Source organism: Myxine glutinosa, chromosome 9 (genome assembly GCF_964187855.1).
Source record: "Myxine glutinosa chromosome 9, kmMyxGlut1.1, whole genome shotgun sequence".
Taxonomy (NCBI): Eukaryota; Metazoa; Chordata; class Myxini; order Myxiniformes; family Myxinidae; genus Myxine; species Myxine glutinosa.
In genome coordinates, this window is record NC_136269.1 from 99396304 (window position 1) to 99410960 (window position 14657).

The 14657-nt window shown below is 43.0% G+C and overlaps 1 protein-coding gene across 4 annotated transcripts in view; it reads left to right on the forward strand.

Annotated features, from left to right (window-relative positions):
* Positions 1-459: 459 nt before the first annotated feature.
* Positions 460-14657, forward strand: part of CIAPIN1 (cytokine induced apoptosis inhibitor 1) — a 55151-nt gene continuing 40953 nt past the window's right edge. The window contains exons 1-2 of one of the 4 annotated variants that reach the window (XM_068128757.2): positions 460-669; positions 10464-10846. In XM_068128757.2, coding sequence (XP_067984858.2) covers positions 10481-10846 — 366 coding nt within the window. In that variant the 5' untranslated portion in view covers positions 460-669; positions 10464-10480. Of the gene's footprint in view, positions 838-10463; positions 10847-13106; positions 13268-14657 lie in introns of those variants that run through there. The other 3 variants (XM_068128759.2, XM_078784566.1, XM_078784567.1) reach the window with 3 other exon arrangements.

The following is a 14657-nucleotide window of genomic DNA, read 5'->3' on the forward strand; positions in this document are numbered from 1 at the left end:
GACTTATCTAGGAAGAAAATCAGTCTGTATGATACCAGAAGAGAAGTTTATACTCGGATACGATCCCCCATCGAATAATTTACAACATAAAGAGAATTAACACTGTTCACCCGTAAACTTTGGTCTTCATTATGTTTCAAACGAATGACATAACGTAAAATATTTTATAAACAGATTTTATTATCTGGTGTTTTGCTTGTTATATATTGGAAGTTAAATTTTGACACCTATTTGCAAGATCAAACACCTCAATATGAACTTATTGACTTCATTACACACATTGCTAGCGCGCATAACACTAACTACACGTATACACCGCACAAGTCACCGAGTTCAACGACCGTTTTCCTCCTTTATTTTTATTGGGGAGAAAAGATTATGAAGTACAACACAATAAAATGAAAAGAAAACTAATTTATATACCACGGCCAAGAGACGACAAATCATGATTACACCCTTGCCTTAGTGATCACATATCTTTTCCCTTAACTAATTTTTTTGTCCGATTTATAAACGCACGGTTTTTAAAGCGTGCATTGAATCGCCATTGTTTTAAAATCGGATATAAGAAAGACATTGTTGTTTTAAAAGTCGGAACACCAAGTGGTGTGATATAGCGATCAGACGGAGTTCGGTTCGGTGGTTTCGTCATCATGTGCTCGTAACGAGGTGAGTGCGGCTGTCTGTGGCTCCATTGTTCATGGAGTGGTGATGTGAATATAACATTACGTCTACGAGTACCCGACTGCAAAGCCGCAATGAGCCGGCGAAGCCAAAGTCTCTCGCCACTATTTTACCCATCACTATGGCATCAGTAGGTTAGGTAGTTGGTAGTAGGTAGGTGTAGTAGGTACCGTACCGAGTTCAAAATGACACCATTTGCATTCTGGATGAGATTAAAATTTATAAAATTTCCTTCTTGATTAATTCGGTGAATTCCGTCTCAACTTCGGATATTTCCGGCCGTGAAAAACTATCCCCTACGGCCGCGAGATTTCTAAAAAACAATTCTTCGTCAATTTTAGAATATTTGACGCCGTTTTCAGCCTCCGAAACGGTAAAAAGCTTTTTTGAAATATTTTTTCAAACGCTCGAATCTCATTGGTTGCGGTGTTTGGTGACGATTTTCGTTGAATATAACCAGGGCCGTGCGGGCCCGGGGAACGAGGTTGGTCTTAAAGTATTTTAATTACAAATTAGAGGTGCATAACATTGTGAATCAAACAAAGACGGGTGAAACAAACTCCTATTGAACTTTTTCGCAATTTTCTAATGCAAACTTCCGCATCCGGAAGATGGCGGCCTCCATTGAGCGATTTGGTTTTTGAAATATTTTTTCAAATGCTCGAATCTCATTGGTTCCGGTGTTTGGTGACGATTTTTGTTGAAGATAACCAGGCCCGTGTGGGCCGAGGTTGGTCTTAAAGTATTTTAATTACAAATTAGAGGTGCATAAGATTGTGGATCAAACAAAGATGGGTGAAACAAACTCCTATTTAACTTTTTTCAATTTGTTAAATGCATACTTCCGCATTCGCAAGATGGCGGCCTCCATTGTGCGATTTGGTGCGTCAAAGCTTCGAAATTCTCAAGGGATCCAGCAAAATCTGGCTTTTCAACATAATACGTACGCGTTCATTCACAACACCGGCTTCGCCGGCTATTACGTATTTTAATTACAAATTAGAGGTGGATAAGATTGTGAATCAAACAGACGGGTGAAACAAACTCCTATTGAACTTTTTCGCAATTTTTTTATGCATACTTCCGCATCTGGAAGATTGCGGCCTCCATTGAGTGATTTGGTGCGTCAAAGCTTTGAAATTCTCAAGGGATCCAGCAAAATCTGGCTTTTCAACATAATACGTACGCGTTCATTCACAACACCGGCTTCGCCGGCTATTACGTATTTTAATTACAAATTAGAGGTGGATAAGATTGTGAATCAAACAAAGACGGGTGAAACAAACTCCTATTGAACTTTTTCGCAATTTTTTTATGCATACTTCCGCATCTGGAAGATTGCGGCCTCCATTGAGTGATTTGGTGCGTCAAAGCTTCGAAATTCTCAAGGGATCCAGCAAAATCTGGCTTTTCAACATAATACGTACGCGTTCATTCACAACACCGGCTTCGCCGGCTATTATTGTGGGTCAGTGTATCTACAGCCATATCATTTGAATAACATTTCGCTCAAGGTTTGTTTACAGCTACAACCTATAATAGCGATTCTGCATTTGTATTGAAATTCGGATCGGAATCTCTCGCTGTTTCCTCATTATCACATTCCTCTTGATATCCTCGCCAGAGGAGAGGGTATTGCATTTGGGTCTGTCTGTCTGTCTGTTTGTCCACACAGAACATGAATATGCTTTTCTCTGCAACTCTTAGTTCGATTGACAAGTTGCCTACTTTTCATAATTTGAGCGCCACCTCGTGTATAATTTTATAATGATAATTACGACGTCATAGGTCACGTGTTACGGCCGCCATCTTTAAAAAAAAAACGCAAAACTTTGCACCTCGACAACATATATTCATGGTTATGTAATCGGTGCCTGAATTATGACGTCATAATTAGACGAGTACAACGCTTGATCTGATCAGTTTGAAATTTCTTGAGCTCATTGTCAACGCAAAAATTGTATGGGGAAATTAAATTAATGACGTCATCGGTCACGTGTTAATGTTATTACAAATCAATATTCATGCAAATAATATTCCCTCTCCCCAAGGGGTTATTCCTCCTTGGACAAACCCTGTCTTAATGTGAATAAATGTCTTACCGTGGGACACCCATACCGGATGTAAAAAAAACAATAAAACGAGACCAAAAGTCTAACAGCGGCGTAGCCAGGCTTGAAAATACTATAAACCACAAACACATATTATTAGCTTTTCAAACGGTCGCTAATGCTGTTTATAACATTAAACAAAGAAATTTGGAGGAATCTCGACATCCATGCGGTAAGTTTTACTTGCAGAACTGAGCGAAGATCTACTGTAATCTAGATTGTATCCCACAAGGGTTGGAGGTGTGCTCATTTACCAAGCAGCTAGCTAGTGCTTGCCAAGCCAGCTGTTCCGTAACGGTTTTGAATGGAGTGCTTGCTTGAATGCTTTAACCACTTGGCGATATCTCCACAAGAACCTTGGTAAATGAACACACCCAATGTTCTTGAGACCCAACCATAGATCGACTGTAATCTATATACCCCAAAGAGAAATGACCCTTCCTGCCATTCCCGTAGTGAGCGGGTGTACTTTTAAATTAAAATGTTGGTCGGTGGACTCAGCTGTCGTAATGACATCAAAGACGTAATGACTTAACGGACACAAAACTGATATATTTTAACTTCCAGTACGTTTGCTGTCACTACGACGGGATTAGTGTTACAATTAGATTTACTATAATATTAACGTTATGTTATCATTATTTCGAAAAAGAAATAAGGAATATCATTATTTCATTATTTAATAAATAATGATATTATTTATTAATAATAATATTTATTATTTATTAATAATTTATTTTATTTATTTTAATTTATTTATTAATAATAATAATAATAATTTATTAATAATATATTTATTAATAATTTATAATAATAAATAATGAATAATGATTTCATTATTTCATTAATTTAATAAATAATAAATATCATTATTTCATTATTTCAAAAAGGAATATCATTATTTCTCCACGCATGGCTGGCGGACTTCCTCTCTAGTCGTAGTCAACAACATGTGGCCCTGAATAGGTTTCTCTCATCTCTTCTTCCTGTTCAGGCTGGATTTCCCCAAGGCAGTGTTCTGGGCCCTGTGCTTTTTCTGGTCTTCATCAATGATCTCTCTGACTCTCTTGAAAATCCTCTCTATCTCTTTGCTGATGACTCTACTCTCTGTCGCTCCATTCTTCATCCCTCAGATCAGCAGTCTGCAGCCTCCTCACTCTCTGCAGACCTGGACAAAATCACAGACTGGGCAAACAAGTGGAACATGTCTTTCAATCCTGACAAATCTCACACTCTTATGATGTCTCTCCGAAAAGACCGACTGGACAACCCTCCCATCCACTTTCTGAATAATCCTCTCCACGAAGTTCTGTCACTCAAGCTTTTGGGTCTCACTATCTGCCATGATCTTTCCTGGGAAAACCACATTTCAAATCTGGCCTCCAAAGCCAGTCGCCGACTGGGCATCCTCCGTCATGCGAATTCCTTCCTTGGCACACCTGAGCTCCTCACCACATACAAGGCTTTCATCCGCAGCTCAATGGAATACTGCTCTCCCCTCTGGGCTGGTGCTCCTGCCTCACACCTAGCTCATCTTCACGCTGTTGAAACCAAAGCATTCAGAATCATTGGAATCTCCCGCAATAAAGCTAACTCCAAGGGCCTCTCACTCACTCACCGCAGGCAGGTTGGTGGTCTTTCCGTCTTCTACCGACTCCACTCTGGCCTTGCCCCCCCCCCCCCCCACCTCTCTCTGGGCTCTGTCCCGCAAATATTCCTACAGGTTGCACAAGATCTGCCTGCAACCCTCTTATGGTTAAACTGCCAAAATCAAGACTCTCTGCTCACCTTCACTCCTTCATTCCTCTTTTCTCCTGCCTCTGGAACAAACTCCCTCACTCTCTTCAATCCCACTCCACCCTCCAGGTCTTTAAAACAGCTGTTCACCACCATCTCTTATCTTCCCCCATCCAAAACCTTGATCTTTTCTACACCTGCTAATTTCACCCCAAACCCACTTTTTTGAAATACCAACTTCTGTCCTGGAAGTCCTTGGTGTCCTTGTGTTTTATACTTCTCCCACCCCCCCCCCCCCCACCCCTCTTCCCACGCCTCCTCCCCCCAAGCCCTCTCCCTCCCACACATCTCCCTGCTCTCAAATGTTATGTTTGTGTGCTTCCCCTTCTCTCCCCATCTTGTCTTCCGCTCCCTCTTTTTATATATTTTGTTTGTCTGGTTGATTTGTTTGTGAAGTAAATGTCAGCTCTTTCACGAGCCTCGATTCAGTATTTAAAAAAGAAAAAAAAGAAAAAAGATATTCCCTTTAAAAAAACTGAGTTTAATTCCCGACTTCCTCGGTTATTAATACTAGGGCATGCCCGTACTATATATATATCTAAAATTATATCCCCCCCCCTCTATTTACATGAAATGGTTTGGTCCAAAGCGAACGGCTTGCGAGTACGGTGACAATCCCCCCCCTCTATTTACATGAAATGGTTTGGTCCAAAGCGAACGGCTTGCGAGTACGGTGTTTTTTATCGGACCCGTGGAATTATAGATAGTAGTTTTAATTAGTTTTAAAACATAGTTTAACGGCAACATAGTTTTCCAACGTGAAATAAATGAATACGCTCTCAAATGTGCCGTCCGAGGCAGAGTCTGTTCGCCACGTTCGGCACACGTGATAGCTCGCTGCTCTCTGATTGGTTGAATCGTTTTTTGGACATAGCTCGGTAACTACTTGTCCGATTAATATGAAACCTTGAAAAGGCACATCCTCAGGTCCCCAGCAATATACCTGGCAAGTTTCAAGTATATCGGACCCGTGGTTGTCGAGAAACAGCGGTCACAGACAAACATACAAACATACAAACATACACACAGAGATTACTGGAATTATAGATAGACTAGGGCATGCCCGTACTATATATATGCCCGTACGATATATATATCTAAAATTATATCCCCCCCCTCTATTTACATGAAATGGTTTGGTCCATTCGCAACGACCACAGAACCCCCCCCCCCCCCCTCTATTTACATGAAATGGTTTGGTCCATTCGCAACGCCAAAGCGAACGGCGAACGGCTAAATCGCCATAGCTCGGTAACTACTTGTCCGATTAATTTCAAACCTTGAAAAGGCACATCCTCGGGTCCCCAGCAATATACCTGGCAAGTTTCAAGTATATCGGACCGGTAGTTGTCGAGAAACAGCGGTCACAGACAAACATACATACAAACATACAAACATACACACAGAGATTACTGGAATTATAGATAGATTAGTGCCGAACACTGCTCATCTGATCATGATCCATAGACCGCTTCAATCCATTAACTTCCCATTCACGACATTGGGATTAAAGTGTTATTGTTATATTTACTATATTAGAATTATTATTACTAGGGCATGCCCGTACTATATATAAGCTAGGACGTGCCCGTACGTGGGTGCCCGTTCCTTGCCAAAAAAAAAAAAAAAAAAAAATTTGTGTAGGGGTGTGTGTGTGTAAACATCCTAGGGCGTGCCCGTACGTGGGTGCAAAAAAACATGCGTGCAAACAACAACAACAAAAAAAAACTTTGAAACCACGTGGCAGTAACGACCACAGAACCCCCCCCCCCCCTCTATTTACATGAATGGTTTGGTCAATTCGCAACGACCACAGAACCCCCCCCCTCTATTTACATGCAATGGTTTGGTCCAAAGCGAACGGCTTGCAGTGTTTGGTAAAGAAATCGCCATAGCTCGGTAAGTACTTGTCCGATTAATATGAAACCTTGAAAAGGCACATCCTCGGGTCCCCAGCAATATACCTGGCAAGTTTAAAGTATATCGGACCCGTGGTTGTCGAGAAACAGCGGTCACAGACAAACATACAAACACACATACACACATACACACATACACACAGAGATTAATGGAATTATAGATAGATGAAAACGATACTACTGAAACTAGACACTACTATATTAAGAAACCTGGGCTTAATTTGTTCAAAGCGGTCCATACGCCCATACTAAGCCATACGCCCATACGTACCGTATTGTTGGAAGAGCCGTAATGCTGATGCTTTCGATATTTCATGATCGTTTTAACAATCGGTTTGTTTGTGTTTCACTCTGAATGAAAAATGTAACGGTAGAGCATGGCAATTGTGATATATGACAGGTTCGACGATATGTTCGGCATGAACGGCATATAAATAAAAATGGCGGAGTGTGGAGAGTCAGCCGCGTACGCTGTAATTACATCAGACGTAATCACATCACCTTGTCATGTGATCATATCGTCAGCTGTGATTGGTATACGTTTGAGGGGACATATATACATACAAACATACATACATGCATACGGACGGACAAACTGTTCTCGGCGGCTCTGCCCGATGGGCTACGCTGTAATAAAAAAAAAAGATTTTACATTGCCTCCCGTACGACGCCAATCTTTTTCTGCCTGTCATCCGCAGTTATGGTAATTTCCAATACAATCGAGATTCTTGACTCCTACACGTCAGATGCTGCAATTTTTCGTTCACATTCGTGGATTCAGCATTTATAGTTTTGCCATTGACTGTGTATAGTATAGAAACATTACCAACCATCCGGTGGGGTCAGCTGCGAAAATAATTTTGCCCAAGTCATTCACAAACCGACTGTCCATGCTTGACATTTGCCTGAAGGTGGTACAGGAATGTGGAGTTTATTGGTTCATGGTTTGGCATTCGCTATTTCTGCATTGTCGGTTTGCTTTTCGGCTCATACCCATGCATCTCTAGTAGTCTGATTTCTAAAATGACAACACAAGGTAAGTGGAGCATGAAGATGAATACCTGAATGATTAAAATAAAAACAATTAGTGTGTGTGTGTGTGGTTGTGTGTGTGTGTGTGGTTGTGTGTGTGTGTGTGGTTGGGTGTGTGTGTGTGGTTGGGTGTGTGTGTGTGGTTGGGTGTGTGTGTGTGGTTGGGTGTGTGTGTGTGTGTGTGTGTGTGTGTGTGTGTGTGGTTGGGTGGGTGTGTGTGTAGTTGGGTGGGTGTGTGTGTGGTTGGGTGGGTGTGTGTGTGGTTGGGTGGGTGTGTGTGTGGTTGGGTGGGTGTGTGTGTGGTTGGGTGGGTGTGTGTGTGGTTGGGTGGGTGTGTGTGTGGTTGGGTGGGTGTGTGTGTGGTTGGGTGTGTGTGTGGTTGGGTGGGTGTGTGTGTGGTTGGGTGTGTGTGTGTGTGTGTGTGTGTGTGTGTGTGTGTGTGTGTGTGTGTGTGTGTGTGTGGTTGGGTGTGTGTGTGTGGTTGGGTGTGTGTGTGTGTGGTTGGGTGTGTATGTGGTTGGGTGGTTGGGTGTTGGGTTCTGCATTATCTGGTGAACCATCAACACAGAACGTTTCGCATACAAGGTACAAATTGAGGGAAGGATTGTCAGTACATGTTGGGCAATAGGCAATATATCTGGCCGACGCGAGTCCTGGAAGTTATAACGTCCTTCCCGGCGCGGCGTTAGGTAGGGTTTGTTAGGCCTAGGGGTTCGCTACTACCTAGGTACTAACACCGACCGGAAACGAGGGAATAACTCCCGCTCGAATCACGGATATGGATGGAATATGCCGAGCGGATAGTAATCCGCGACCCGAGCTGTTAACAATGACTAACCTGATTCTAAGCGGTTGCGATCGTGCCACGTTTACCCAATGGAGAAAAGACTGATGCGATCGGATAAGAGGAAACCAGAAAGAACAGGGCAATTTATTAACAAATGTACAAGAAGAAGAAGAAGAGGAAACGAAAGAATGTACAAGAAAGAAAGAGGAAGGAAAAGCACACAGGGCAGTCTTAATTACAGTCTTAACTTATTCCCTGGACAAACGGACCCGTCTCACACACAGGCACTCACACGGGGATTGCAGATGGTAGGGTGATGGTCACCAGCGCGTCCAGGCTCCAGTCCGGCTCCGGTCCAGGCGATGAAAAACCCGGCAGGCAGCTCTTCGTATAGCGTAACGCGGGCGGACAATTATAATAACGGGGGAAGGCTGGTATACTGCGTACGTAATATGCGCACAACCCGTGCCAAACGCCCCCTCCCCAATGTCCTGCTTTGAAATCCCAATGCCAGCGAGCCCTCTGTAATCACGACAGTCCTCATGCGACGTGCAGATTGTCCAAGTCCTCTTAGCGCAAGCTTCCGCTGTAAGTCCTCTCAAAAGCGCATATATTCTCGAGTCCTGTTAGCGCAAGCCTCCTCGGTAAGTCCTTGTGAAGGGCTTTGCGCTCGCGCTTTTATAGGTTAAGCCAGCGAACGCTCCGCGAGCCCTAACCACGCTCTGTCAGGCGATGTCACTCCAGCCCTGGTTGGCTGGTTATTGCTTACCGGCCCCGCCCTGACGGCTGGGTGACCTGGCCACACCTTCTCCCTGGTGCTCCGCCCCCTTTTTCCGGGCCTCACCTCGTGGCTTATGGTGGGGTTGAGCAAGCTCAAGGGCAGCGAAGGCTGCTGCTGCTGGCCAAGGAGCGTACCAAATTGGGAGGGGCCATGGGGCACAAACTGGGGAGCGCGCTTAATGGCGTCGCTTAGAGGGAGGCTGGCAAAATGGACGGAAGGGCCTACTCTTATTTGATTGACACAACGCATATTCAACTATTGGGGATGGCCTTATCTAACACAGACTAAGAAATAACTGATGTCCTATGGTGACCTACGTGTTGCTTGTGGCCTACCTATGGGGTGCTACCTTTAACCTATAATGATGTTATATTTATTTACAAGTGTGGGTTCCCAAAACCGCAACAGTATGTTTTCCCAGCCTCAGTGGCATAATGGTTAGACACAGTGGTTCTTAACCTTTTACTCACAATTTCTCACTTTGACTACTGCAAAATCAATATAATTCCACCCCCGGTTACCTTAGGATTGTTGTATGATGATAAATTTTGGCTCAAGTATATCTTTACCTCGGCCACCAAGGGTGGACGGAGATTATGTTTTCACGTCTGGCTGTTTGTCTGTGAGCACAATGTCTCTAAGTTGTGGACGGTTTTGAATGAAATTTGGACAGGTTGGGGGTGCGACAAGGACGAATTTATTCGATTTGGTGACGATCTAGATCTGCATCTGGATACAGTACTATAATTTTTTTAATTTGAAAAGTAATTCTTCACCCTTGAGACCTGATGCCAAAAACGATATATAGAATGATATCTCAAAAAGTTGTGGACGGATTGTGACAATACTTGGTGGATGAGTTTGGTAGGTCACAAGAACAAGTGATTTGATTTTGGTGAAGAACCAACCTCTCAGTGGGATACAAAATGTAACTGTTCAACCTATGGAGGTAAGCGCTCGCCTGAGTGCCGTTCTAGTTGTTACTGCAAGTATACTTATGAACGATAGAATTATCAAATTACTAAAATATATCCATCAAAACGAAGTAATAAATATTTAAAATAATAAGTGATATTAATAGAATAAAGAAATCATTGACCCTTATGAGTCATAATCATAAGAAATGTTAACCCTTATGTCATTTTCACAAAAATTTATCTATATTCAAAAATGTATGTGCAGTTATTGAAAAAGAAGTATACACTTTCAAAATTTCATTTTACAAAAACTAATAACATTAAATCCACTTTTCATGTACAGATGGAAAGGAAATTTCTAATTTTAATATATATATATATATATTTTCTTGTAATCCTTGTCTTTTATTTTAATTTTTGTTTTTTTTGTTCCAGGGGGGGTTATCTTCAAAATGGCACCAAGCGAAGAGGAGAAAGCGTTCTGCGTCCTGGAATTCGCCAAGACAAATTCAGTGACAAGTGTGCAACGACATTTTCGGACACGTTATGTAAAGAACCCACCAACCAGGAAGTCCATCTACAACTGGTACAAACAGTTTGAAGGCACAGGTTGTCTCTGCAAGAAAAAGAGTACCGGGCGCCCTCAGACTTCAGAGGAGACTGTGCAGCGAATTCGGGAAACATTCCAACACAGTCCAAAAAAGTCAACCATCAGAGCAAGTCGTGAGCTACAGATTCCACAGACAACAGTTTGGCGTGTACTGCGGAAGCGCCTAATCGTGAAACCTTACAAGTTGGAGTCACAGCAAGCCATGAAGGCCAGTGACAAAGTCATTCGTTACGATTCAATATAACTGCGTTTGCTGCATCACATGTGGGAGCCGTAACGAGAACTTGTAAGGCCTGAAAATAACTTTTAAAGGTCTCCCTTCAGTTTATGTAAAGCACTTTGCCATATGTTCAATAGTACTTATAAAATAAAATTTTGAAAGTGTATACTTTTTGAATAATCCCTGGTGATCCCTGGTGTTGGGCTAGCGGCTAGGGTGCCGGCTTAGGATCCTAGGATCCTGGGTTCGAATCCCGGTCAATCGCTGAATTAACGCCAGGGGGGTTGACTCAGCCTGTCATCCTTCCGAGGTCGGCTAATTGACTACCAGTTCACTGGTAATTCCCTGCTTGTCGTTAAAGGCGGCAAAAAGGGTTGGCGTCAGGAAGGGCATCCGGCCGTAAAACATTGCTTCAAAAAGGGGACCAAAAAACAACAACAACCACAGTTCCCGAAAAAGGCCAACCCCCGCTTGCGGGGAAAAATGGCCTCTAAAGGTGGGTTTTTTTTTTTAAATACTTTTTGAATAACCTGTACAGGCATGTAGGTACACTAAATGGCCAAAAGGATGTGGACACCCAAACATCACACTCGTATGTGCTCGTCAAACATCTCATTCCAAAATCATGGGCATTATACCATTATACCAACCATTAATATGGAGTTGTTGTTCCCCCCCTCCCTTTGCTGCTATAACACCCTCCACTCTTCTGGGACGGTTTTCCACTAGATCTTGGAACATTGCTGCAGAGATTTGCTTCCATTCAGCATTAGTGAGGTTGGGCACTGATGTTGTGCGATGAGGCATGGCCCGCAGTCCGCGTTCCAATTCATCCCAAAGGTGTTCAATAGGGTATAGGTCAGTGCTCTGTGCAGGCCAGTCCAGTTCTTCCACACCGATCTCGACAAACCTTTTCTGTATGGACTTCGCTTTGTGCACAGGGGCATTGTCATGCTGAAACAGGAAAGGGCCTTCCCCAAACTGTTGCCACAAAGTTGGAAGCACACAATTGTCTACAATGTCATTGTATGCTGTAGCGTTAAGATTTCCCTTCACTGGAACTAAGGGGCTTAGCCCGAACCATGTAAAACAGCATCAGACCATGCATTCGGGCAGGTAGCGTTTTTCTGGCATCCGCCAAACCCAGATTCGTCCATCGGACTGCCAGATGGTGAAGCGTGATTCATCACTCCAGAGAACGCATTTACACTGCGACAGAGTCCAATGGTGGCGAGCTTTACACCACTCCAGCCGATGCTTGGCAATGCGCAATGCGCATGGTAAACCTAGGCTTGTGTGCGGTTGCTCGGCCATGGAAACCCATTTCATGAAGCTCCCGACGAACAGTTGTTGTGCTGATGGTGCTTCCAGAGACAGTTTGGAACTCGGTAGTGAGTGTTACAATGGAGGACAGACGATTTTTATGCGCTTCAGCACTCGGTGGTCCCGTTCTGTGAGCTTGTTGGGCCTACCGCTTCACGGCTGAGCTGTTGTTGCTCCAAGAGGTTTCCACTTCACAATAACAGCACTTACAGTTGACTGGGGCAGCTCTAGCTGGGCATAAATTTGATGAACTGACTTGTTGGAAAGGTGGCATTCTATGATGGTGCCACGTCAAAAGTCACTGAGCTCTTCAGTATGGCCCATTCTACTGCCATGTTTGTCTATGGAGATTGCATGGCTGTTTGCTTGATTATATATATATATATATATACAGTGAAACCTTGACTTACGAGTGCACCAACTTACGAGTTTTCCGAGATACGAGCCGTCGCTCGGGCAGTTTATTGCTTTGAGATGCGAGCCGAGATCTGAGTTACGAGCTTACGCCACCCGCCACCAAGTGGGTTCCGGTCACGTGGTTATCTTGCCGTGCAAGCATCTCTGCCGTATATCGCTGCTGCTTTGTTTTCGCATGTTGGTTATTTTGGAGCTTACGCTACCCACCCGCCACCAGGTGGGTTCCGGTCACGTGGTTATCTTGCCGTGCAAGCATCTCTGCCGTATATAGCTGCTGCTTTGTTTTCGCATGTTGGTTATTTTGGAAAATTTCTTAGTTTTAACCATGGGTCCTAAGAAATTGAGTGCCAAGGGCAGTACTGAGAAGAAGAAGAGGATGATGTGCTTGGATATAAAACACGCAATCGTCGGAAAACATGAGCGAGGTGTGCGTGTTGTCGACTTGGTGAGGCGGATGTGAAGGCAGCTGAAGATTTTATTACAACTTTTGCCGAACTGATAGAAGCCGAACGATACATCCCCCAGCAAATCTTCAACTGTGACGAGACAGGGCTCTTCTGGAAAAAGATGCCGAGGAGGACGTATATAACGGCAGAGGAGAAGAGCATGCCAGGCCACAACTTGTTCAGAGTGCCGGCGATAGCTTGCCTTCTCTTTGTGGAAAACACGGTGAGATCCTTAACATTCAACAACTAATGGGACGCAAACGGGGCGCCCAGTTTAGCGGTACACACATTGATGAATCACCCTGCCTGTGAAACACTGACATGACAGGTTATAGCTGGGTCGGGATTCAAACCCAGGCTGGACAGTTTAGAGTCAAGTGTGCGTACCTCCAGTCCAGGCCATCCTGCCAACTTGTATGCTGCATACACGTGAAATATAAAGCGCGAGATATTTTTATATATACTGTATATTTCAAAAAAAATTGGTGTGGTTTTTGGCGGGCTGGAACGGATTAAATAGCATTTCAATGCATTTTAATGGGGAAATTTAATTTGAGAAACGAGCAAATTGAGTTACGAGCTCGGTCACAGAACGAATTAAACTCGTAAGTCAAGGTTTCACTGTATATATATATATATATATATATATATATATACAGTCATCCCTCGTTTATCGCGGGGGTTACGTTCCAGAACCCCCCGCGATAGGTGAAAATCCGTGAAGTAGAAACCATATATTCATTTTATTATTTTTATATATTTTAAGCCTTTAAAAACCCTCCCCAGTCCCCATACTCTTATAAACCTTTCCCACGCTCTTATGAACCCTTTCTACACTCTTAAACACACTTTTGAGACCCATCCTTAGTCCTTACGTATTAGAAAAATATTTGTACGTGTATATATAGCTGTACAGTACATTGATGCAAGTTCTTTTATAATTGCAATTAATTAACAAACAAACATACACATATGATCATGGAACTACACAAGTACAGTACAACAAAGTATTTACATTGATGCAAATTGTGTTTTTGAAAGCAAAAGGCAATAATTGACAAAAGTGCCTTTAATCAAACCTGAGGCCTAAGCATAAAGAAGTCTTCATGAGCTCTTCAAAATAGAGATGATGATTAATTTTGAAAATTAATAAGAAATGCATTAGCTTCCTCTTGCATATGCAGCAGCTTCCTGATGGTTAACTGGTAGGAAGCAGTGGGGGGTGGAGAGGAGGTGAGGAGGGTGGTTATTCCTGATCTGATGCAGTGATGAAGCAGATATCTCATCTGTATCAAAAGGTAATGACCGAAAAATCCCATCCTCCACAACCTCGGTCATTCATGTTACTCAGCGACTTAATTTAATTGCAGCTTTAGACAACATCATCGAAATCGTCATCATGATCATGTGTCTCTAAGTTGTAAACATAAGTTATTGTAAATTAGAGGTTACCCAAAGTATGATGACTCTTAAAACCATATTGATCATTAAACTGCAGGACACAGTTTGGCATCAACCTTGCAAATTACTTAAAGTAGCGAAGAACCGTCCAAGAACCCTCCTTACGGATGGGTTAATTACCCCCAGAATCATGGACAAGTTAATTACCCCCA